The 24,694-nt window shown below is 48.5% G+C and overlaps 1 protein-coding gene across 1 annotated transcript in view; it reads left to right on the top strand.

Annotated features, from left to right (window-relative positions):
• The first annotated feature begins 4,498 nt into the window (after window positions 1–4,498).
• Window positions 4,499–24,694, top strand: part of LOC144163042 (uncharacterized) — a 36,665-nt gene continuing 16,469 nt past the window's right edge. The window contains exons 1-15 of the mRNA XM_077693826.1: window positions 4,499–4,634; window positions 6,155–6,178; window positions 7,043–7,362; window positions 8,450–8,578; window positions 9,911–10,186; window positions 10,683–11,176; window positions 12,031–12,199; window positions 13,627–13,908; window positions 14,561–14,800; window positions 17,069–17,286; window positions 18,129–18,220; window positions 18,787–18,911; window positions 20,189–20,353; window positions 22,043–22,160; window positions 23,804–24,044. Coding sequence (XP_077549952.1) covers window positions 4,595–4,634; window positions 6,155–6,178; window positions 7,043–7,362; window positions 8,450–8,578; window positions 9,911–10,186; window positions 10,683–11,176; window positions 12,031–12,199; window positions 13,627–13,908; window positions 14,561–14,800; window positions 17,069–17,286; window positions 18,129–18,220; window positions 18,787–18,911; window positions 20,189–20,353; window positions 22,043–22,160; window positions 23,804–24,044 — 2,933 coding nt within the window. The 5' untranslated portion in view covers window positions 4,499–4,594. The remainder of the gene's footprint in view (window positions 4,635–6,154; window positions 6,179–7,042; window positions 7,363–8,449; window positions 8,579–9,910; window positions 10,187–10,682; window positions 11,177–12,030; window positions 12,200–13,626; window positions 13,909–14,560; window positions 14,801–17,068; window positions 17,287–18,128; window positions 18,221–18,786; window positions 18,912–20,188; window positions 20,354–22,042; window positions 22,161–23,803; window positions 24,045–24,694) is intronic.

The raw sequence follows: 24,694 nt of genomic DNA, 5'->3' as shown, positions 1-24,694 counted from the left end.
CGTGTCAAAGCTACCCCTAATCTACGAGGCGGCGCGCCTTAACCTGTTTCAAGAACCTAACTTATGCTGAAAGTGTACCTTTTCGCGAACTCGATGCTCTTTGCCGCGCTTTAAAAGGGTGCTAGCTGGGGGCGTTGTACTGCGCGACGATGTTTTTTTCTCTCATTCCGGCGGAAACAACATTATAACTGCGAGCTTTTCTTGAAAAGACAAAACCCTTCATTTTCTAAAAGTGGAACTCATCAGAAGAACCGACACCACAGATAGCAGTGAAGATACGCAATACATGGCGACAGGAAAACCTAGCACCTAACCGACACAACACTCGCACTGGAAACGCAAGGTTATTTGCGTTGTGGGGAAAGTGCGCTAAATTTTTGTATTTATCCAGACGAGTTTTCCGAAAAAGTGCAAAGAACAATGGCTCATCAGCGTAGCGAATTCGTTGCATGAAGGTGTTCTGTCCGAACGCCTTCGTTGAACAGAGGTCGCGAACACATGGGTTTCAATGGGGATGACAATTAGTAATTGAATAACTTCGTAAAATCCAGGAATTCGTTACGTAGAGGGTCGTTACATCCAGGTTTAACTGTATCCCTTGCAGAACTGTAGCTTTGCAGGGTTATCCGAAAAAGGCAACGACGCGTTCGGGTGATACATACACATTCTGAGTCTGTATTGTGGCTATTCCCACTTTGCTATACTCGGCAACAAGTTAAGAACGGCAATAGCTCATGTACGGTATCACTACGCCTAGGCGGTGGACCCGGATGTCAACGGGCGCGCGCGCTTTGAACGGACATTGCTATGAATGCGTGATATCGTCTGCCTTTTCTCGCGTAGTTTGTTTGTCGTCGCTGCAGTAGTTCACAAACACATTAAGTCTAAAAAACCATGAAAATGACTCATGCCACGCTCAAAATATTCCCAGCAACGCACTACTTGCGCCGCGCGGAGTAATATCCGGCTGCGGTGATGAGGCACAGCGGCAACTTCCGTTTCAGAGAGGAAGTTAAGGGTATCAGGGAGGAAGTTACCTTCAAGGCTGTCGAGGGGACGAAAAGAAGATTAGAATGCTGGTGGACGAAAAGCAAAGAGGGGAATATTGCCTAGGACAGTTACCACCTGTAACAGGAAAAAAAAGTATTTTGTGCCTAACAAGTTTTTTGTGCCTGCCCTAAGCAGCGTTAGTATTGAACCAAGAGTGGAAAACATGGTTATATTAGTGCTTTTTGGTGAGATGACATGTCATCACCCCGCTTCAAAGGGGAAACCAATATCAATCATCATCATCATCATCATCAACGTTGCCGTTCTTAAGTTGTACCCGAGTATAGAATAGCAGCAGAAACTGTCGGCTATCATCATCAATCGGCCTACTCAGGTCCACTGCAGGACCAAGGCCTCTCCCTTCGACCTCCCACCGCTCCTGTCCCGCGCCGCGCGAGTGCATTCTTTGCCCCCGAATGTCATTATTTCCTCCCTCCTTCGGGTAATCAACCTTCCCCTTCTTCTAAACCCGTGTCTCAATGTCCACTCTGTCACCCTGGTAGTCCTCCGTCTGTCATTTCGCCTTATTACGGGGCCGGTCCAAATCCATTCCTCGTACCTTACTTGCACTATGATTTCGTCGGCTCGAGTTTGTTCCCTGATCCAGGAAGCTCGTTTCCTGTCTGTTACTCCTATTATTATCTGTTCCGTGGCCCGTTGAGCCGATCTAAGTATGTTTTCCAGTTGTTGACTAAGGTGCCAAGTTTAAGCTCCGTATGCAATCACCCTCAGTATGCACTGGTTGTGGATTCTTTTTTTAGTGACAGAGTTAGCTTGCTTTTCATTATTTGGGAGTGCTTGCCGAATGGTCCCCAGCCCATACCTATTCTGCGCCGGATTTTTTTGTCGTGGTTGGGGTCAGAACTAACCTGTTGTCCGAGGTAGTTATATTGTTACTTCTTCTAGCCTTTGGTTTGCCGCAGGGCAAACTTTCGAATTAAAAACAAAAAGTTGAGGAGGGCGCTTTCGGCATGCGTATTTCTCATTACTTTAGATTTACGCTGGAGCTTAAAGCTAAAGTTTCGCTTCGCGATGTGACGACGTAAATCGGTACCCGCAGATTGACGTCGAATGAGCTCAATGAGTACTTTTTTCTGATAAGTACTGGTTCGCGACGTATAGACCTCAAAGCGTGACGTAACGACCAACGCCCAATGTGCAGGCCTAACATTAGGTAACGTTTAGGTTGATCCTCACGAAGTTCCAAGCGACGTCAAACTGTGGTTACCTGTTAATGACGTTAGACCTCGAAGCGGGACGTGAGCTATAGTAGGGCCGTTGCATACCCTCGGTGCCCCCTTCCTTAGCTTTTGCACAAGAGGGTTATAAACCGAAAAATACGGTAGGCTTCATGGATATTGCTTTATGAACCTCTTGAAGGCGAGATAAAATGAGGTAGGCTGATATATAGATCTCCCGCACTAAAACTGACGGACAAGGTTAATATACTCGTAGTTTATATCTTGATGCTCGCAGTTTGTAATAAACTAACCATCGTAATTTGCCGAGCGCTGGCTTACTCAATCGGAGACTTTGCCTCAATTTGAAGGTTTACCTGGTAAGGGCAGAACTGTGCCTACATACCTGCAACAATTTTCGCAGTATGTACGCAATAACTAATGGGTAGTTAATTACTGAAACTACTACAGAATAATGATCTTAGCCATTCTTTCCCTTAGGCGAACAATAACGGGCTGTTCCTTGAAAATCGAAAAAGTGAAATGTAATGTCTTGACGACGGCCGCTGTGAGACGCTTAAGACGAGTTTACAGCTTTGTACACTTTTTTTTTTCATCGTGTGGGGAGTTTCCCCTTTGAATAATTATGCACATTAAGCTTTCCGTTCCTCGCACCCGCTATGTTCGTCTAGTGCCGTTATTTGACTTTGAAACCGCCGTTTGATTTTGACCCTGCGTTATTTGACTTTGCCGAGTCATGTAACCAGCAGGGATATGCGTGCAGCGACATATGCGGTTAAACTGGAAACCATAGCTTTTCCAAAAGTGTTACGCCCCGTCAATTTAGTTAAACGGCATTTGAGACTATTCGCTCCCATCATTCCACCGTCCAGCTGTTTTCTTGCTCTTAAATCGAGGATTTGGTGGTGGCGGTAAAATGATCAGAACTGGACACCGGCGAAACATCCAGCAAAATACGCTAACTGAATGATAACTTTTGTGTAGCAACCTCACAATTAACATCGTCAGTACTTTGGAAAAAGGGCAGTCCCGTGACCAGATGACTAGTAGACTGGGAGCCCTGCAAGCTACCAAAAACAATATGCCAGGCTTGTCTCGTATACCCTTTGTTATCGATTATGCTCTGTTCGAATACTAAGGCACGGGTTTAAACTGCTCGGTGCTTAAAAGTTCTTCAAGCGTCGTTAATCTATTTCCTCTAACTGTAATAAGGTACGTTGTTGGGCTAGTTGGTCTATCATACTTAAGGGATGTATAGCCCAACGAAAGACGAAGGACGGAAAGGATGCGCAAGGACAAAGCGCTAACTTGCAACTACTGGTTTATTGTAGGAAGCACTTATTTATAACAAAATACATCAAAAACAGGCAATCTACCCGACACAAACCAAAAAAAAGAAAAAATAAGTTTGATATCCCACCACACATTCTTATCGCCCCCTTCCGGAGCCACGGGCTTCTATTTTCCTCTTTTTTTCTTAATTTTCCCCTTTCCCCCGTGCAGGATAGCATACTAGGCCGTAGCCTGGTTAACATTCCTGCCTTTCCTTCACCTTTTCTTTCTCTCTCTCTCGAAATAAGCAATATCTTTTGCTGATAAAGCAACTGATGCTTGACTAATGCATCCGTCTCCGGCTTTGAAAATTTATAGCGCTTCCCCTATTTCTCTGGTATTTCACTATTTCCATATTTCTCTATTTCTCTGGTCTGAAAAGAAAATTCAAAGTCGGAGACGGATGCATTAGTCAAGCATCAGTTGCTTTAGCGGCAAAAGAGATTGCTTATTTGGAAGCCCGTGGCTCGGGAAGGGGACGATAAGAATGTGTGGTGGGATATGAAATTTATTTTTCCTTGTTTTTGGTTTCTGTCGCGTAGGTTGCCTGTTTTTGATGTACTCCGTTGTTATAAATAAGTGCTTCCTTCAATAAACCAGCAGTTGCAAGTTAGCGCTTCGTCCTTGCGCATCCTTTCCGTCCTTTCTCCCTTCGTTGCGCTATATATCCCTTCAGTACCATCTAACTCCACTAGCCGAAGCAGAGCGATGATGACTACTACACTGTCGCGCATACACCCCAATACGGAATTGGCAGAAAATCCGTTTCTCCCTCATCGCTAGCCCCTGGCCCTACAGGAGACGTCAGCCACGGCGACCAATCGCCAGACGGCAGGGCTGCAGAGCCCGGGCCCCAGGAGAAGGCGGCCGGGTTAATCTCGCCTGCTGAGCCGAGCAGCAGCGGAGTCAGCCCTGTATCAGCAGCGGTCTCTGGCGATGCTATATAACGGGCAGGGCCGGCCGGCACAGGGCAGCACGCTCGGTGGTCCCGGTGTAGAGCCCCCGACCTCAGGATGCGTGTCCTTTGCGGCCTCCCGCTGTTGCTGCTCGCAGGTGAGCTCCGCCGCCCGACACCCGGGCCCCGCGGCAAAGCCCCTCTACGCGGGGTCGGATCTCTCCCGTTGTCCGGCGTTCTCGGATGCGTGTTTCGTGAGGCCTAGCGGTACCTGTCGCTTAGAGCCGGGTCTCAGTTGCTCGGCCGGATGGGAAGGGTGGCGTGACAGTGATGTAGTACTAGTCACGCGTTGTTTTTGTCGCAGGCGGACTTCTTTCGGATCTTACTACTATACCCGGGAACAAGTTAAGAACGGCAGTAGCTCATGCGCGGTATCCTTCCGCCTAAGCGACGGACCCGGATGACAACGGAAGCGCGCGTTTTGAAAGGGGATTGATATTAATGCGTGGTATTGTCTGCCTTTTCCCACGCAGTTTGTTTGTCTTCGCTGGAGTCGTTTATAAGTACATTAAGTCTAAAAAATCACGGAAACGGCTCACGCCATGTTCAACATATTACCAGTAACGCCCTACTTGCGCCACGCGGAGTAACATCCGGCCACGGTGATGAGGCACAGCGGAAACTTCTGTGGCCGTTCTTAAGTTGTAACCGAGTATAGCTGTGGTATTTCGCAATGCTAACTCGGTTTGAGGGAGTGGCAGTATATTGCGGTCTAATAGATACGACTGAGGAAACGGTCCTTACCTGATCAGAGCGTAAGGGTTAATCAGCGTGCACCGAGTCTACGGAAGTCTTGGGACTTCGCATTTAGATGGCGCTAAACATTTGCGTGTCGCATGCCGGGACTGGAAATCTGTATCACCCCCTTACGCGTGAATATACGGACGTTCCAGACGTCTTCTGATTATTAACCAGAGCCACGATAAATGCCTGCAGCTTCCGGTACGTTTCCGGGGTTTCAAAACGGAAAAAAAAGTGTAGCATGCCGTTATGATGGTCTAAACGTAAACAATTCCTTCATCGGCGTGCTACTTTTCACGCAAAGGAGAGGTCGTGTAGGCTCAAAGAGAAATCGCAGAGAATACGCGAGCTGTAGGAACGATGAAGCGAGAACATATTCACCGGGGTTTGAGAGGCTTCAATTTCCAAGCCGTGGCCGTGTGCGCACAAAAACAAAAGGGCCCTGAATCGCAATTGCAGGCCTTCGCCGGTAGTGCTGTTGTGTGTCTACTAAAGAAAATATTCCAGCCGCTATGTACGTCTATGTATTTGACGCATGTTCTTTAGAAAGCTAGCAGACACAAGCAATGAACACGCCTGATTGCTTTACAGCTGTTTCGTGTTTGAAAAAGAGTGAAAATAGATACCTTTTAAATTGAGAAATTATTGACAAAATAATACAGTCAGAAGTATAGAAGTATTCAAATGGACGTCACCATACCCCCGAAATAACGCGCATCAGTACACCTGCCGGAGGAAATGTGCGAAAATTGTGATGGAAAAACAATGCAGACGTATTGGAAAAGTAACAGATGGGATGGAAATGCTATCCTTATGATTATTTTTTTTCGTCCCTCAACTGGCTAACGGATTTCTGTCTTTTTTTTCTTCTTCGCAGCCGCGGCAAATGGACTCCTTTTCGGTGAGTATTCATTTCATGACTGTGCATCATAAATACAGAAAAAAGATAACAGGATCAGAAAACGATATGGGAAGGAGAATCGTTGAAACGACAGGATGCAGAAAGTTGCTTAAAAGTTGGTAAAATTTCAAAATTTCGCTGGCATTACGACAGTTAATGCACTGCTCATACGAAAAGTTGCAGCTCAGAGATCGCGGAGCTTGCTTTAATTGTGTGAATTCCTGGCCCAGTAACACAACTGACTTTCTGTAAGGATAGACCGCATACTCCTCAAGACTGCTGAAATTGGGACGTTTTACATTCAGCGATGTCGCAGCGCAGGTCGAGTTTTACGGCGTTGGATGTATTGTAAAGAAAGCTAGCCGCTCATTCCGTCCGCGCAAATATCATCATCATCGCAGCCTTCCTCGGACACTTGTAGGGTGCTCAAATCAAGTTCACTTATGCCGCGACCGTTCTTCGTTTGAGAAGTCATTACAGCGTAAGCTGATGATTATCACTTGCGATACTTACAGCGATACTTCGTGAGGATATATTAAAACTCATGCCGGAAAGGACAGCAGTCGAAAGGCAAGTTCACGCTGTATAGTCGCATAACGCCGGTTGTATCGTCTGCCTATTCTGGCTCTTCATTGGTCACACAATGGGCTGGTCCCGCGCGGGAAATTCAAACGGGTATCCGGCGGCTCACAATCACTTCTAACGATTCCCTGGTACGGTGACTACCGCAGAGCCTGTCCTGCGTCTACCGCTTTTTGTTCATGGTTCCTCACAAAATGGGTCGGTCTCACGCGGGAAATTCAAACGGGGATATCCAGTCGCGCGATCGATTCTTACGATTCTCCCGTACGGTGACTGCCGCAGAGCCTGTCCCGCAGACTTCGGACAGCGTGGTGTACAAGGTTCGCGCCACGGTGTCGCTGAAGAGCCCCGAGTTCACGGTGACCGAGGGCGCGGCCCTGCAGTACGCGGGAGACCTGGCCCTGCACAAGGTCGCCCAGGACACGTACGTCGCCCGCTTCCTGAACTTCTCGGTGGCCAAGTACGAGCACCTCTACGGAGACCTCGAGAACCTGACCGCTGTGCCGCTGAACGAGTCGGTACTGCTGCTCGACGAGGTCGAGCCGGTCGACTTGAGCCAGCAGCTCAGCTACCCGGTCAAGTTCGAGCTCAGCTCCGGAAAGGTATGGACCCGGATGTGGGAAACCCCCACTCCGCATTTCTAAACGACGTGTGGCAGAGCGTACGCGTTCACACAAGTGATGCCTACAGTTTTCCAGCCCCCATCTGTTCCGATGGCAGTCGTTACTGACACCATAGCTGATATTACAGTTAATGTTAAGTACACAGCTGCCATGCCTACAGTTTTGCAGCCGGCGTTATTTTTACGGGAGTCTGCAACATAGCTGCCGTGTATGCCGTTTGCATCTGTCGCTATTATAACGGGAGTCTACCATGAATACAACGCCGACCGCAATCCATGTGGCGTCACTCTCTGAAGTATAGATCTGAATGCAAGCGTAATACAACTTCAATTACGAAAGCCGTAACTCGTGATGCTTTGAATAACTTGCTTCGGACCTGGTATGCTCCCTTTGTTTGATGTCTTTCGGAGAAGGCGGAGCGCGAGGGCTAAGGTTTTCACGATATCTGGCGGGGGTCATGCACCGAGGGCAGCTTCAGTGTAGCCCACTTAACCGTTTATCCGAACAAAAAATGTACCCGAATTAGCTCCCCTGTAAGCGGTGGCTTTACCCCTAGTGTGACACTGATGATGACGGATTTTAAGTGGACATTTTAAAATTGATTCCCTTTTTGCTCTGCGCTGTAAGGAAGGTTTTTTGATGCACAGCAACCCAGTACGACTTATGCAACATACTGGTTGCCGAGCATTTTAGCGATACGAACTTATGATTACATCCCCTATCTTAACCTAAGCAAGTTCAGCCAGTTATTGGCTCGTTAGTTTCACAGACACACACACACAAAAAAAAAAAAAAACCTGCAGCCTCACAGGTGACAATGACTGTCGTTTTTTTTCTCCCAAGTCAAGGCACTGGCGTCTGCTGAGGACTCCTTTTCCGAGCATTTTAATGATAAGCCCTTAAGACGACGTCCCCTGTCTCAACCTAAGCAAATAGTTCCGGCGATCATTTGCTCTGTAGTAACAAAAGCACAAATGAAAAGATGTGCAGCTTCGAACGGTGATCGCGGCTTTTTTCCTCTACGCCCTGATGCCCATTGACAGTGACGCTCCTTTTTCTTCAACAGGTGGTGAAGTACGAGGTCAGCAAGGAGGTTTCCACCTGGGCCCTGAACGTGTACAAGTCTCTGCTGACGCTCCTCCAGAGCCAGGTTGAGCTGCCCCAGGAAGTGCCCACCGTCGTCAACCGCTTCGAGGTGAGGCGGGCGCCCAAGCTCGGGATACGCATTCAGAACTCATCTCTCCTACGAACAAGTTCTTTTAAAAAATGGTTGCGGCTTAGCTCATCTAACCTCGGATATGCAGAGCTAAAGCTTGGCTTAGTCTGGTTCAGTCTTGGTTTCGCTTGTTTAACCTTAGATGTAGCTGTATTGCCGACCACGGCTCAAATCCGCTCGGTCCCGTGCAACGCTCACAGAAGGGGGCCTGGCCTCGCTTTCATTCACGGCGAACGCGGCGCAAGATGAGTCACATAGCCCGAGACGACCCAGCGGCGCATGCGTGAGAGGCTGCTGGTTTGGGCGGCTGCCGATCAGCTGAGCGGCCGCTCCCGTCACGGTGCCGCCGCTACGTGAGCAGAATGACTGAAAACGGGGCCTTGTGCGCAGCGCCGCCAGCGGGCCGCCCGGCGAATCACGCGATGCGCCTCGAAGGGGTGTGTCTCCGGTCAAAAGGTTAACTTGCGCATCCTCCGCAAAACCGCTGGACGAAAGTCGTAAAGCTTTGCTTTAAAAGAGTCAGAAACGCTTTTAAGGGGGAGTTGTAAAATGAAAGCTTAATTAAGACGCCCTGCTATTCACCGAGCTTCTTTAAATTCGATTTCACAACTACACACGCGCATTGCTGCAAAGACGCCCTCCAGGCGCTCGTAAGTATTCGCACCAAAGAAGGGAGGCTGTAGGGCCTTTAATTAAATATCTTCATAAAAGCTCATGTATCCGTATAAAACGCTGGATACCAAGCCCTCCGTAAAGTCAGCTCTAACAGTATACACAAATGCTTTGCTTAAAGACATCTTCAAGGGCAATAAAAGGGGTTTTGTATTGAAATACGAAGTCCCTACCGCCTTGCAATTTTGTGGAAACGCATTCTTGAGCACGAGTGTGAAACAGAAATAAACGTATCCTTTTTAAGAAAAGTAAACCATCCAAATATGTTAGCCGTGTATCATTATCCCGAATTCAATGCAGTGTTCTACTGTGACGCTCGTGAAAGTAAATCAACGAAATGTGATCGTGACTTGCAAGAGGGTAGGCTTGGGCGAGTTGATAATATTGGCGGGAAGCGCCAACTAACACGCAGACAAAAGACGAAAGCAAAAAAAAAAAAACATAGACGACACGGGGCGCTTCGCGTCATCTATGCTTTTTGTTTTTTTTTTTTGGTTGTTTCCGTATTAGCTTGCGCTTTCCGCCAATGCAGTGGTCGTGACGCCATTAAAAGGCGCTGTTGGACACTCGCTACCGGGTGTTAACTATGGCAAAAAACACCAACACACCCAAAAAGCACGTTTTCCCGATCGGCCGCAGGATGGCGTGTCCGGCTACTGCCGTGTCACCTACGAGGTCCACTCGCTGACCAAGAACCTCTTCACCGAGGGCAAGGTCTTCAACGTGACCAAGACCAAGTACCTCGACGACTGCAAGCTGACCCGCCCCGTGCACAGCGTGGTGGGCAACCTCCACAAGGGCTACCACGCCGTCTGCCGCAAGCACCTGCCCGACAACTTCCTTCCGGGATTCCAGGAAGAGACTTCCGCCTTCGAGGCCAGGCCTTTCGTCGGATGCCCCGAGGGTTTCAGCCCGGTGCGTACACTCAGCGCTCTCCCACAACTAAGTCCCGAACGCCCTTAAGGCGCCAGCCAGCGGTTTTGTACCGTAGTACTTAATCGCGAGGATGGCTACTATTTATATTTATATCAACGGGAAACTTGGACTTTTTCGGAGTTAGAAAGAAATGGAGAGGATCCCGAAAACTAGAGCGTATTTCGCAGTTTCCTCCGTTAGCTTTTCTTTCATTGCCGTATTCTTTAACATTTTGTTAAAAAAAGAGATAGTTGTCTAGGTTTGTTGAATGCCGGCTTTTTTGTTTTAATCAAACCATAAGCTCCACGAAGGATGGGAATTGATGCATTCCTTTGAGTGACTCAAATATAGCAACTGTAAAAGCATGAAACTCAACAGAAATCACCAGTACGCAGTTAAACAAAAGCCGTGAAGGATTGAAGACGATGCCAGAATGCAACGATACTTTAATTGAGAACGCCGCCAATGCCGCTCTTCCTCCTCCTCTTCCTCCCAGACCGACTCCCCGGTGACCGCCCATGAGGTCTCCTACTACAACGTCAGCGAGAGTGTGCTCGAGGGCGCCCTCTCCGACAGTCTTACCGTCCTCCCTCTGCTCACCGGAGAAGTGGTCGTGCGCACGCGCCTGCAGCTCCAGCTGGCCACCCTCTACGGTCCCCCCACGACCCCTGTCGAGACCTTCGGCGAGCCCCACACGTCGCTGGAACAGCACTTGCCCGAGGCCAAGGAGTTCCTTGACCTTCCCGTCTACAGCCTGCTGGTCTCTGGCCCCGAGGAGGTCAAGGCCGAGGTCTTCACCCAGGTCCTCGAGCAGGTGACCGACGAACTCGTCAGCCTTGAGCTCGAAGTGGAGACCAAGAAGACCCCCGCTCTCCTCCTCAAGCTCGTCCACATGGTATCCCTCTTCAACACTGAGCAGCTGAAGCAGGTTATGCCCCAGGCCCTGCACCAGAAGGCCACCGAGCTGGAGCCCAAGGACCAGGTCCTCAGGTACGGGCCCTGTGGTTGTTGGGTACGGGGTCGTACGAAACCTTGAAACTGACATTGTTTCAGTGAGAAGCAGGGTGGGTAAATCTTGGTCTCGTAAACCGGGGGCGAAAATAGGGTAACAGAATGAAGTAGGGTGGCAGGGTGGGGTGGAGTGCATTCGGCAGGCATTCTCAGATTATGAAGGGCAGCCTACCATTGTCCCTGAAGAACAAAGTGCATGACAGCTGCACCTTACCGGTATTCAACTACGGAGCAGAAACGTGGAGGCTCGCTAAGAGGGTTCAACTTAAATTGAGAACGACTCAGCGAGCAATGGAACGGAAGATGATAGGTGTAACATTAAGGGGCAAGAAGAGAGCGGAGTGGGTCAGGGAACAAACGCGTGTTAAGGACATATTAGTAGAGATTAAGAAGAAGAAATGGACGTGGGCAGGGCATGTAATGCGAAGGCAAGATAACCGTTGGTCATTAAGGTAACAGAGCGGATCCCTAGAGAAGGCAAGCGTGGGAAGGGGAGGCAGAAAGTTAGATTGGGAGATGATATCAAGAAGTTTGCGGTGATAAATTGTTCGCAGTTAGCACTGGACCGGGATATCTGGAGATTAATGGGAAAGGCCGTTGCCCTGTAGTGGGTGTAGATAGGCTGTGGGTGATGACGATGATGATATCTTTGGTAAGAAGGTGCTCGATAAGGTGATCATAGATGGGAGACATGAGCCAAGCGCAGAGGCGGCGATATTGATCCCCAACTGAGGTGGTCAGCCAACCCTTCCTTTCCGCCCTCATGTGCAAAGCTAATTGGGTGAAGCTGAGCAACCGTCTCCACGGCTAATGTTTTTGATTGCACCGCACAGGGCCCTGTACGTCGACCTTCTCGGAAAGGCCGGAAGCAAGTCCGCCTTCGAAGTTGCCGCCTACCTGGTGAAGGAGAACGTGCTGACCCGCTTCGAGGTCACTCGCCTCTTCCGCGACCTGTCCGTCTACAAGGCCTACGTCGACAAGGACACCCTTGACCTGCTGCTGGTGAGTTGCCTTCTGTCAGTGACAATACGGAAACATCATGCGCCTTAATAGCTGTCAGCGGCGTAGTCGGGCTATTTATCTCACTTCTCACCAGCCACGGCTTTTAGGTGAGGAGTACCTTAGGACCGCACAATGTCCGTCCGCGTGCACAGCATTTACAATCGCAAAAAATCACATAGGCACCGGCAGGATTCGAGCCTGTGTCTGGCAGACCAGACAAAGTTAGTGTCAGTCGTCTTACTTATTGGGCTACGACCGTGAGTTAGTACCCGAGAGTCAAATGGCTTACTCCCTCGCCTGTAACGGTGTGGAGTACCCTAGGACCTCCCAATGTCCGCCCGCGTCCATCCGTGCGCACACCGTCACCAAGCGAAAATCAAGCGGAATTCGATTGGAGCCGTGAGCTGCGGTTTCATTTGGGAAATAATCAAGGTGCAACTCACGGCTCAAATCGAATGACGGTCGGGGCGCAAATCGGGTGTCACTCGGGGCGCAACTTGGGTGTCATTTCGAGTCCCCATACTCCGCACCATCGCCTTCGTTCATGGAGTGGAGATTCTGACATTTTTTTTTTTATTATCAGCACCAGCATTTTTTAAAATTTCCGTCCGTTTGGCACCGCGTTTTTTCGCAATGCGAGCTCTCTACTTCCGCTGTTACATCCCTGCCGCGGAACTGATTCTGGAGCCACGGGCAACGACTGAGCTTTTGTATGCGATCACACACTTCAAACGCGAAATTTCGCAATGGAGCCCTTTGAGACGAGACAAACGTGTTAGGACACGACCGGTGACACTAGAGGGAAAGTATAGCTTGAGCCGAGTTCTTGGCAATGCGTAACATGGTACGCATATCGCAATTTTTCAAGTTTTGGGGCTTAATGCGCCAAAGCCACACCTGGGGTATGAGGCGAGCCGTAGACGGAGGACTCGAGATTAAAGTTGACCACCTAGTCAAATTTAATGTGTGCCGAAATCTCGACACACGGGTGTTTTTGGTTTGAGCCACCATCAGAAAAGCGGCCACCGCGAGTACGCATATTGTTGCTCGAAGCTTGTAGCGAAAGGAAAACAGCATGCGTGAAGTTAGAATTGAGACCCGTGCCGCTAGTGTTGTGAAAGCAAAACCCATAGGCGTAGGCCTTTGACAGTGCCTCTCACTCCCAACACAACAATAAATGTTGCGATGTTCCTATATATGTTCCAATGTTGCGCTGTTCAGATAGCGAAGACGCAGATGAATAGAAATGCAAGAAAAGGCGAGTGTTCATCCACGTTGCCTTGACAGAGAAAGAAGGACCTGCAGTTTTACGAAACAAAGCGAGAGAACGTTTTCTTACCAGACAGCAGACAGAAATCTCAGACGAAAATCGGGAAGTTCTTGCGGGCCCATGAATAAGGATGACACACACCTCGTCCCAATTACAGGACCTCTGCAAGGCTACCGAGGTGGCTTTGGAGCCTCTCCTCAAGGTTGCCGTCTGCGAGACCTTCGGCCACGCCGTGCACAAGGCCTGCTCCAGCAAGGTCTTCGTCCGCCCCGTGCCCCTGAAGTCCAACTGGCGCCGCATCCCCAAGATCAAGAGCCGCTACGAGGAAGACCCCGAGCTCAAGGTCAGGAAGGAAGACCTCGTCTATGAACCCGTCCAGAGGCTCGTCCTCCCCGAAGAGAAGAGGTGCACCTTTGCCGACCTCGACCAGTACGTCCAGGTACGTAGTGCGCCACGTCGTTCGCAACTTTCTGTTCCTCAAAAGAAAGGAAATGTAAAATAGGAAAGATGCAAAGCTTCATGTTTGCCGGGCAACCTTCTCGTCGCGCAGCGGAGGGCCCAACGTCACCGTAATATATCCATCGCGGTACCCCTCAGGGAAGCGAGCTCAGCCCGACATTATTAGGTCTCGAATCGGTGTCAACGTGAGCGGACTAGTACGTGCAGCGTCAGTGAGCCACGAGGTCAAACCGCAGTCGTTGTGAAAATTGCATAGTTTCAAAACGCAATAAGTATCAAGCGGTACTCACGCAAATACTTTTGCCTCGTTTGTTTCAGGAAATAGTCGTTCTTGTAGGCCTCTCTTAGGAACGATATTCACAAGCCAATCCACAATTAATCACTTGCCTACTTTATTGTGTATTCAGAACGAATACGGGGCTAAAATCTACAAAAGTTATACTGATCATAAAGATATTGCATCGATACTTAGAAGCTGTAAGGAATTTTCGGAACGACTGGGCCCAATTTACTGGTTCCCAGAGATTGAGCTTTTTACTAGAATGGATATGGCTATAAATAGAATTCGTAATGAACGGTTGTTACAATGTATTTATTCGTCTTCCATCACTCCGTTATTTTTTTCCCCTTAGGCTCTCGAGGAAGCCCTGAAGACCACCAAGGACTTCAAGCTTCTCGTCGCCTACGTGAACGCCCTGGGCAAGATGGCCAAGCCCGAGGTTCTCCCCGTCCTCGTGAGCTACCTGAACGGCACCGCCGAGAACCTGTACGACTTTGTCGACGAGGAGGAGGAACCCACCGAGGCCGTGTACTTCGTCAAGAAGGCCGTCCTTCTCGCCCTCCACCACGTCGTCGAGTACTTCCCCAAGGAGGTCAGTCACACTATTCATAAAAAGGTCGTAAAAAGGTAGTAACGGCTGTATTTACTAACTCCTTACGAACCCTACTACCCCGCGATTTTGTACGTAGGCTCTACCACTAACAACTGCATGGTTAGGAAATTAACTGAGTGTAGGAAGTAGTATGCACTAGATTAAGGTCGTTCTTATGACTAGGTTATGCACGGCCAGTTAGTAAACGCATGTAGCTCGGAAGAGTGCTATCACTAGGACTTTACTAGTGGAGGTAGTGGTGCTTACTGCCTGCTTCAGTTAGTAACCCTGACTAGTGCTAAATATACTACCTCCAGTTACTAAGTACCTAGGGTATACTGGGACAAGTAACCTGTTAGAATTCCATTAGTGAATGCCCCGACCTTTTTTTAAATAGTGCGCGTCCCGTGATTTCCCGAAGCTTCTTGGGAACCTCCCTACACGGCAGGCTGAGCGACATTGCTTGCTTGCTTTATAACTATTCTCGTGGATGCAAAGAATTTAACAAGGTACGTTTTTGGGCTAGTTTGTCTTTATCCTTGTGCATCCTTTTCTATCCTTCGTCCTTTTTTTGCGCTGTACATCCGCTTAATCAAAAAATGTGTTGCCCACTGCGAGTTTTTCAACCTGCGCGGTCAGCTTTGATGACAGAAATAAGATTTAGCGCAACGAAAGACACGGGCGGTGAAAACGACGGGACGGGCGCTAACTCGCAACTGGATTTTTATTGAAAAGACGGCATGCATATATACTATCGGCGTAATCCCGCATGTGTGCTAAAAATCTAACCGGCATCCGCTGAGGGCACACATCAGCAAACATCAAGAAAGTCATCAAGGAATGCACACTCTTTTGCGTAGATTAGGAGCGATGGCACGCTCACGCAGTTATCTCCTTTTCGCTTGATATAGAAGGCTTCCGCTACTTCACGTGCCGTGATGTCCCTACTTCGTTTCAAAACTTTGGTTTTGTTGAATTCGGGTACACCGTGATAGTCTTTGCAGTGGGACGGCAAGTGTGATCCCGTGCCATTTTTCACGGAGAGGGCGTGCTCTCGTAGTCGCTCATTCACACGTCGGCCAGTTTGGCCGATGTATACTTTGCCACAATCCCACGGTATCTGATACACAACACCTTCAATGCAGTTTACAAAAGGTTTAGCATGCTTCTTATCGCATGTTTTGGGACGTTTCCTTGTAGGGTCGGTTCGCGCGCATAGTGTGCCAAGCTCAAGCGGTACTGAAAAGACAAACGGGACCTTATACCTCGTGGCGACCTTCTTTACACTATGTGCGACTCGGTGTGCGTAAGGTGTAACTTCAGGGCATGTTTTTTTTGTGCAAAGGCTCTGCGTGAGCCATTTTCAGGACAGTTTTTGTTCTGCGAAGCAAAGCCTCAGCCACGCCAGTGAGCATTGAGCGCGGGCAGCCTGCGGCTTCTAATTTGGTCGTCTGATGGCCAAAGTTTTGATGAGTCCACGCGGACCCGAGGCTTGTCGGAGCAATGGGTGAGCTATACGATGCAAGTGAGGGGAAGTGGGACAGTATACTGCCTATCCCATTTTGTCGCCTTCACTAATTCCCCCTGGCAGCCTAGGCCCTGTATTACTAAGCAGCAAAAACTTGCAGAACTTCGAACACTTGGCATTCACTGTTTGAACGAGCTTTTCTGGCCGCGTATATTTATTTCGATATGTAATCAAAGTGATGTCAACATTACAGGCTGGAACCACTCTGTAGTGTTTTCTATTTTACTGGGATAGGGGCAAACCAGCTTCCTAACTGGGGCAACAATGGACATCTGCATTTCACCCGTCTGTTGTTACATGTACATCCTTCCGGCGCAAACAAATGTCCGTACACAGGGAAGCGTGTTTGTAAACGTCCTTTTTTGCGAGTCCGTAAACTTTTCGCGCCGTTATGTGCTGTACAGTCATCAAAAGTGTTAACAGCAACAATAAACAAGGTGCCAGCGTATGCCCAGAGCGACACCTTGCCGTACCGCCCTAGGTAATCAGCGAGGTTGTGCACATGCGCATGCGCGAAATCTGCCGAGTGCAGAAAGACCGGCTATGACCTGCCGAAGATGCGCCGGTAACTTTTGTAACCGGCCGCTCCGTGCGTAAGCTGGCACCCACTTCTTAGTTATTGTTAACACTGTCGACGACTGTACATCGATAGCCCCGACATTCCCACGAAGTTGTCAGGTACGGTGACACTCCTGATTGCGTACGAACGCATGTTCTAATGTTTGCACGTCCCACTGCAGGTCAGCCCCCTTGTCCGCGCCGTCCTGCTGAACGAGAGCGAGCCCATTGATGTGAGGACCCTCGCCTTCGACGCCTGGGTGAAGTCCGTGCCGACCAAGTGGGAACTCCAGCACGTGTCCATCGCCGTCAAGCTCAGCCGCAGCCTCGAGCTCAAGAGCTACGTCTACACCGCCTTCACCCACCTCCTCAAGGACAAGCACCCCGCCAGCAGCCTCCTGTGAGTGTCCCGAGCAAGGACACAAGAAACTCCTTTATTTATTTTTTTTATTTTCAATACTGTGAGCCCTTCCGGGCTGTTACAGGGTTACAACTCCTACTGACTATGCCAAGTAATGGAGGGACAGAACACACTATCGCATAAATAGAACACCGTTAAGAAAAGGCACGAAAATGAACAAGTTTAAGAAACACGGGCGCAAACAACTGTTGATTTTTTTTAAAAAGAAATAATATTTATAGGTGAAGAAATACGCCTGGTTATCATCAGAGCACATGGTTCGTGCGATACGCGGGCAGGAGGAGGAGGAGAAAAAAACTTTATTTATCCCATCCGTTGAGTGCAGTCACTCCGGACCAGTGAAGGCTGTCCTCAGTACAGGTCTCCCTGGCTGGCCTTCCGTGCCCTATTAACAAACCAAACAAATCATATTCCGGTGTTCCTATAACCCGCGAAAACCCACGCGGACGTATTTTGACGTCAGAAGAGTCGACACTTGAGCTGGTTGGTACATATCTATGTAGTGTTTTGACGGCTTCGGTATTTAGGGACCGCGAACACCGTGTTGGAAATAAACCGAAGACTTGAGGGAAAAAGACATCCTTCCTATTCGCGTACCATAGAGCATTATGTCAAGCTTATGATTATCAATTGTGTTTACTATACCATTTTGTTTTGAAATAATTATTGATTCATCTACGGATAGTGAAAAGCAGTTTAAAGCTTCCTGACTTGTTATAGCCGTATGTTGCGTTATAGCCTCACGTTCGGACAGCGAGAAAGCCACTAAGGTATGCCGAGTTGACCGCACTTAGCCCGAGTACCGCCGTCTGTATTCGCAGGGTCTCCCGTCTCCGTGGCATCTTCGTCCACGTCGAGGCCCTGAACGTTGGTCCCCGCTACTCCACTTTCCTCCAGAAGACTTACTACGATGGTAAGAGCTTCCACTAAGGCTAGACAGCAACAAACAGTAAAAGCATTCTGTGAGGTACAAGTGGTACTAAGCAGTGTGATGACACAAAGCTCTGGCAGCGATGCGCAGAGTTTGGCACACTGTGAATTCAGTCCTGAAGTCAATAACGTGTTCCTTTCCTGGCACTCTAGACTACGCGATAAGGTGGTTTTGTCGTGAAAAATTACTTTCCTCCTCGCTCGTTCACCTCAACACCTTTCTGTGTCAATGTTGAATTTTTGAATTTTCAAAATTTCATTGTCACCATCGCCATTTTCCTGGCGACGCCCGGTGCAGGACGGAGATAGCAAAAATTTGTTATTTCAACTGTTTTAACTTTTTTACTATAAACTTTATCGGAGTTGCTAATTTGGCATCGTTTAATATACCCTAGGATAGCTTTTATTTCGTTAAAAATGGCGCTGATTTCCAAGTTAGATAAAGTGAATATATATATTGTGTTACAACGAGCCAACCAGCAACCCTAGTCAACTGAGTATTCGCCATTTGTTTTACATGTAACACTGTGTTTTCCTCCATTCGTGCAGCCCACAAGCACCTCGGTCTTGAGTTCCTCCTCAAGCACATCGCCAACAACGTCTCTTTCTTCCCCACCTTCGCCCATGCTGCCTTCAAGTACAACCTCGGCCCCCTCGTCCAGACCGTCCTTGAGGTTAGTACAACTAACTGTCCTTGAGGTTGGTCCTTGAGGTTGGTACACCATCCTTGAGGTTGGTACGCCTAACCAACAGGAAACTCGCAGCCACAAGCGCAATGCGCCGAATATTACCCAAATAAGGAGGAATGCAGTAATGAATGGGTTGCCTCTGGACATTCCGGTGAGACCAAAAAGTGAAGGTGTCTGAGTTTGAGAACTTGCAATAGAGGAAGCGACGAAGGAATACCCACAGAGGTGTTTTGCCAGTTTTAAGTTCTCCAGTAGGTTGAACCTAATCGTCCTGGCCTCCACTTGAGCGAGATCATTTAAATACACACATTACAGCGAATGACAAGAGCTGTTCTATAGCTTCAGTTACAGGTTGGGTCAGTGTTCGACGCTAGCCGAAAGTCGAGGTTGCGTGAATAACGACATATAAGTAACCACGTTGTTCAAACTGTTACCAAGCTTTCCTTTTGTACGGCATCAGCCACATCACGCTTTTATCTTGTTACTCTGCAGCGTGGCTTTATTAGAGGAGTTAAATTGCATGTAGAGAACATAGTGTAGCTGCAGTTACTTATCGAAATCAAGAATTCCGCACGTTTTAGTATCCAAAAACCCCACAGAGGAACTAGTGCAGCATCAAAGTTCCTTCCTAAACTAAAAAAAATGTAGTTGACTCCCTTGTCCAATAGGTAAAACACGAAAGTTAAATGTGCCGCGAAATCTGCAGCAGAGCATGATTTGCGGGTCGGCGGCTGTGTTGTGGGTGTGCTTAGCGAGCGACGTCCTCCTGGTGGGTCGCTTCGGCAAAGGTGTACGTCATTTCAGTGACGGATATGACGTCAGTGAGATCTTAGTGCATCCCGGCATAAATCACTTTCGTGTTAAAATACAAAACCCGAAGATGAACAACCCTAAGTATAACGTACTCTTCGGTTCTAAAGGTTACTTGCCCACAAGAATACCCTGTGTGCAGGGGTGCACCCTTCACAGGCCGCTTGCTTCGATATACTGGCGTCACTTCCGTGATGGATATGACGTTACTCAAATTTTTGTGTATCATGGAATAAAACACTTTCGTGTTAAAAAAGGCACGTGAATTCAGTTTTTATGCGTAACATTTCAGTTTACTGTGCAAAAGAAAAAATGTGGTGCATTTGGCTATTTCTGCCAAGTTCAGGGAGCCCGAGCCCCATGAAACACTGTTATGCGACACGTCTGTTTGGGGTTGAAAGGCTAACAGCGAACGCATCGCGTCTCTCGTCTTTGTCTCCTCGCTATACCAGACCAAGGTCCTTCTGAAGGGAAGCGAGAAGCTGCTCGACGAAGTGTTCTCCCGCAACGGCGGCCTCCTGCAGAAGGTCACCCAGGCCCTCGCCGGACAGGCGACCCCGTACGAGAAGTACGAGAGGAACTACCACGAAACCCCCACCTACACTGTCGTCAAGGAGGTACACTATCGATCTTCATAGATTCCGATACCGCGGTTGTGAATGCGCATCGAAGTTGCCTAAGAGCGAAGTTGCCTCAAACAATATCGTCATCACAGTCATCATCATCATCATCATCATCATCATCATCATCATCATCATTACTAGCCTATCTACGCCCATGGGCAAAGGTCTCTCCCATTAATCTCCAATTACCCCGGTCTAGTGCTAACAGCGACCAATTTATACCCGCAAACTTCTTGATATCATCTGCCCATCTAACTTTCTGTCGCCCTCTGTCCCGCTTGCCTTCTCTAGGGATCCACTCTGTTACTCTTAATGACCAACGGTTATCTTGCCTTCGCATTGCATGCCCTGCCCACGTCCATTTCTTCTGCTTAATTTCTACTAATATGTCCTTAGCCTAAAATACCAAAAGACGTTAAACTGCTTGCGTACAAAACATATATTCGACTTAGACTGGAGTATGCCTCCGTGGTTTGGAGCCCCCGCCAGAAACACTTGGTCACCTAATTAGAACGAATTCAGAGGCTTGCACAACGATTTATATGCTCCAGATATAGGAGGCTGGATTCAGTTACTGATATGCTCAATTCGTGCAATTTGGAATCACTGGAAATTAGAAGACTAAAACAAAAACTTAAAACATCATTTCGTATGATCCAAGGGCTATTAAAGATACCTAAAGACGAGCACATATGCCTTCCAGGAAAACGCAGCGCGAGATTGAATCATGAAGCTACCATTAAACCTTTTAAGGCTCGCACTGACATTTTTCGCTAGTCATTTTTTTCAGATTCTATAGAACAATGGAATCGTTTACCGCACCATATTGTTAATAGCACAGATGTGCAAACTTTTGGCAGCGAAATTGATGCTTATTTCAGTCATGGTTTTGAACTACTGCCAATTCTGTTCCTGTGTGCATTGCTTTGTCATTGCCTTTTCTTGCTTTTCTATTTCCTGTTCGTACTCGCTATTGTACTGCATCCCTGTTATGACCCTCAAGCGTAGGTTGACAGTATCAATAAATAAAAAAAAATAAATCAGAGCAAGTTTTGCCGGCAGGCACCGTGAATACAAAGCTCTTGCAATGACGCATTTGAAGGACATCACATCACAAAGCTGCTGGAATCTTCCGAAGAGTACCGATATAAGAGGCAGTGATTCCAAATTCAGTTTCATTTCAATTCTTTTTCTACGCCGGTTTTACGAATTTCCCGAAATAACGAACAAATTCGAATTCCTCCAGAATTTACCCGCCATCGCGATAGTAGCACAACTTTGTGAAAACTATAAATCGCGCTTCAACTTGTGAGGGTACAGAACGAAGATTAGACAGCCTCTCGGGAACAATTAAGCTGATGGAGACGAGGCCGATTCTGGGGCTAGAGAGCTTCTCGATCGGACCATCTAAAACCGCATGGTGAACAAGTCTTAAAAGAAGTCGAACTGAGGGTTCGCTGTACGGGATACCTTCTGAGAGTCCCTAATAATCGACACCCACTGTGACTTCCCCTTCATTTATTGTTGAACACTCTTTTGCTCCACCAGATCTCTCGTTCTTCACCTTAGCGTCTCTTATGATTGGGAGTTTGATTGAGAGTTGTTGGAAAGGGTAGGGCGCAAACTTTGTGTATATTGTTGAGAGACCCGGTTACCAGCGTGGCCTCGCTTGCCCCGTTTCAGCTGGGCATTGTGACCCGCAAGGTTGAGTCGCCCAAGGCCGTGCTCTTCGCCAAGTTCTTGGATGGAGAATCCGTGCTGCCCCTCGACAGGGAGGTCCTGGAAGACCTCAAGAAGGAAGGTGAGCGGGAGGGCTTGCGGTCCGTTTTTCGCGTCTTCGACTCGTCAACAAGACCACTCTTTGAAAGCCGTTTGCTAAGGACTCTGAAAAACCATGAAGAGAGGAAAATTTGGGCCGTACGAGATTCCGTCATGCCCTCCCTAGTTTGTCTTATTTGCCATTGCCCAAAATCCCCTGGCCGAAATCCACGCCCTCCCTAGCTTGTTTTATCTGCAATTGCCCGAAATCCACTGCCCTAAATACAGGCCCTCCCTAGCTTGTCTTATTTGCCATTGCCTGCAATCCACTGCCCGAATTCCACGCCTATTCTAGCTTGTCTTATTTGCCATTGCCCGAAATCCACTGCCCGAAAGCCACTGCCCGAAATCCACACCCTCTCTAGGTTGCCTTATTTGCCATTGCCCGAAATTCACTGCCCGAAATCCACTGTCCAAAATCCACGCCCTGCTTGGCTTGTTTTATTTGTCATTGCCTGAAATCCACTGCCCAAAATCCATGCCCTCCCTAGCTTGTCTTATTTGCCATTGCCCGAAATCAACTGTCCGAAATCCACGCCCTTTCTAGCTTGTCTTATTTGGCACTGCTCGAAATCCACTTTACCAATTGAACTTAAAGAACACACCCGCGACAAAAAATATTCAAAAGGAATCGGCGCCGGAATGGGTGACGCAAGAAAGTATGCAACTGGTCAAGCCGCCAAGCATCACCTTTTCTCCCTCCCGGCCACCCACTACTTCCGCTTTCTGGCAAGACCCGGTGAGGAGCAAATTGAGGGGTTTAAAGTCACCAATTCGGGTATCAGTACATTCGGTATTTCTCCCCTCTGAAAGAAGGCAGGAACATAGAGGAGGCGGGACGGCACCGGTATGCCTATGTGGTCTGGAAGTTACGAAGAAAAAGCACGCTACCTCTCTCTCCCGGCCGGTGACGTTGAAAACATTCCTCTCCGGTGGTGTAGTACCACTTACGCCGCGGAGTCTGCCTGCAGTTCTAGCGTATGTTATAGAGATATTTGGTTCGACATTCCATATCGGGGGCTCATAGAGATCGCTCAGCGTTCGCGTTCTTATTTTTAAGTGCAGAGCACTTGAGGGGCTCGCCTTGTCGTCGTAGCTCGTGCGCTGGACCCAAGTAGAGCCACACGGCGTTCCGTCGTAGAGGCTGGCGTCGTGGCGTAATCCAGAGGCTTCGAAAGCCAAGCAGTTTATATAGTCGTAAGCGTTCGAAACTAGTGAGCCGCTGGCGCTTGTCATACATTTCCCCGGTGTTTAGCGCAACAAAAAACTGCAGGTACATTTAAGGCAAAATTTACGTAGTTAACCGCCAGCGCCCGCGTTCATTTGGTTAGGGACGCTCGTTGCGTTGGGTTTTACGATAGTAAGCAAAAAAAAAAAAAAAATGGGCAGTGCAACGTTGGCACGTGCGGGAGGAAAAGCAAGCCCAAAAAGAACAGAACTCCCGCTGGCGCAGTTTCAGGCAGGGGGCGCGCGAGCACTGCGAAGGCGGGAAATTTGAATTGCATTGGGTGGTGGTAGCAGTGAGCAGATAACGGTGCTACAGCCCATCTTGGCAAATCGCTGCTCTGCACTTCCGACAACCTTCACAATGAGTGGAACGGCTTTAATTTTTTTACTCCGACGCAGTGCTCGAGCTCGCCGTCAAGGTCGGCAAGGAGGGCGTCCTGAACAAGCACTACGTGCGCCTTGTGCTGCCCAAGAAGGTCGCCCACGTCGAGCCCACGGTCGTCGGTCTGCCCGTCGTGCACACCCTTCTCCACCCCGTGCTCGTCTCCCTCAAGCTCAAGGACGTCTCCGTCCAGGCCACCGCCCAGCCCCTGTCGGTGCTGCCCGAAACCCTGACCGTCACCGGAACCGTGCAGCCCTTGTGAGTGGTCCATGTTGACGGCCGCCTAGGCGTTCAGCTCTGCAAACTTGTCTGTTTCCCTTGTTTTGTCAACCTAATCGACCTAGTGGAGTGGTCGAGTGGGCTCACTTAGTTTTTCGCACGGAGTTTTTCTACTTCTAAGATGCGGCACCAACAACATGCTGTACTCAGTTATCTTTGTGGATTTCGAGAACGTTTGCCTACCTCGACACTTTCTTCAGTGACCAGTGGCAGCTTAGCTGTCCTTGAAAGTGCCTGCTTACCCAAATGGCAACCAATGTCGCAGAAATGTGAAACTGCACCGAACAAACTTGGAAGGGCCTACAGTTACATCAATGACATGAACATGGGACGGCGTACGCCCCAGGCCTCTGTAATGATGATGATGATGATGTGTGCATTTTACTGGCACAAGGCCGACTGAGGGCAAAGAGCGCCAAAAGGAAGTCATTTCATTAGAGTGAAATTAAAAGTAAAGCATTTCAGTAAGAACAAACGTGAAGTAAAAGACAACATCACTGAAGATCACTGGTGTAAAGGGCCAGGTTGTCAATATGCATGATAAGAAATGAGATGTAAAAATATGACGTCGGAGAGGAACTCAAAAACACGTTTCACAAAAAAAAAAAAAAACATTGGCTCGTCTCCTA

This window comes from Haemaphysalis longicornis, unplaced genomic scaffold, assembly GCF_048455015.1.
Source record: "Haemaphysalis longicornis isolate Haplotype H1 unplaced genomic scaffold, Haemaphysalis longicornis Haplotype H1 scaffold_12, whole genome shotgun sequence".
Lineage (NCBI taxonomy): Eukaryota > Metazoa > Arthropoda > Arachnida > Ixodida > Ixodidae > Haemaphysalis > Haemaphysalis longicornis.
The sequence above is the reverse complement of the archived record's forward strand: the minus strand, read 5'-3'. Positions and strand labels throughout refer to the sequence as shown.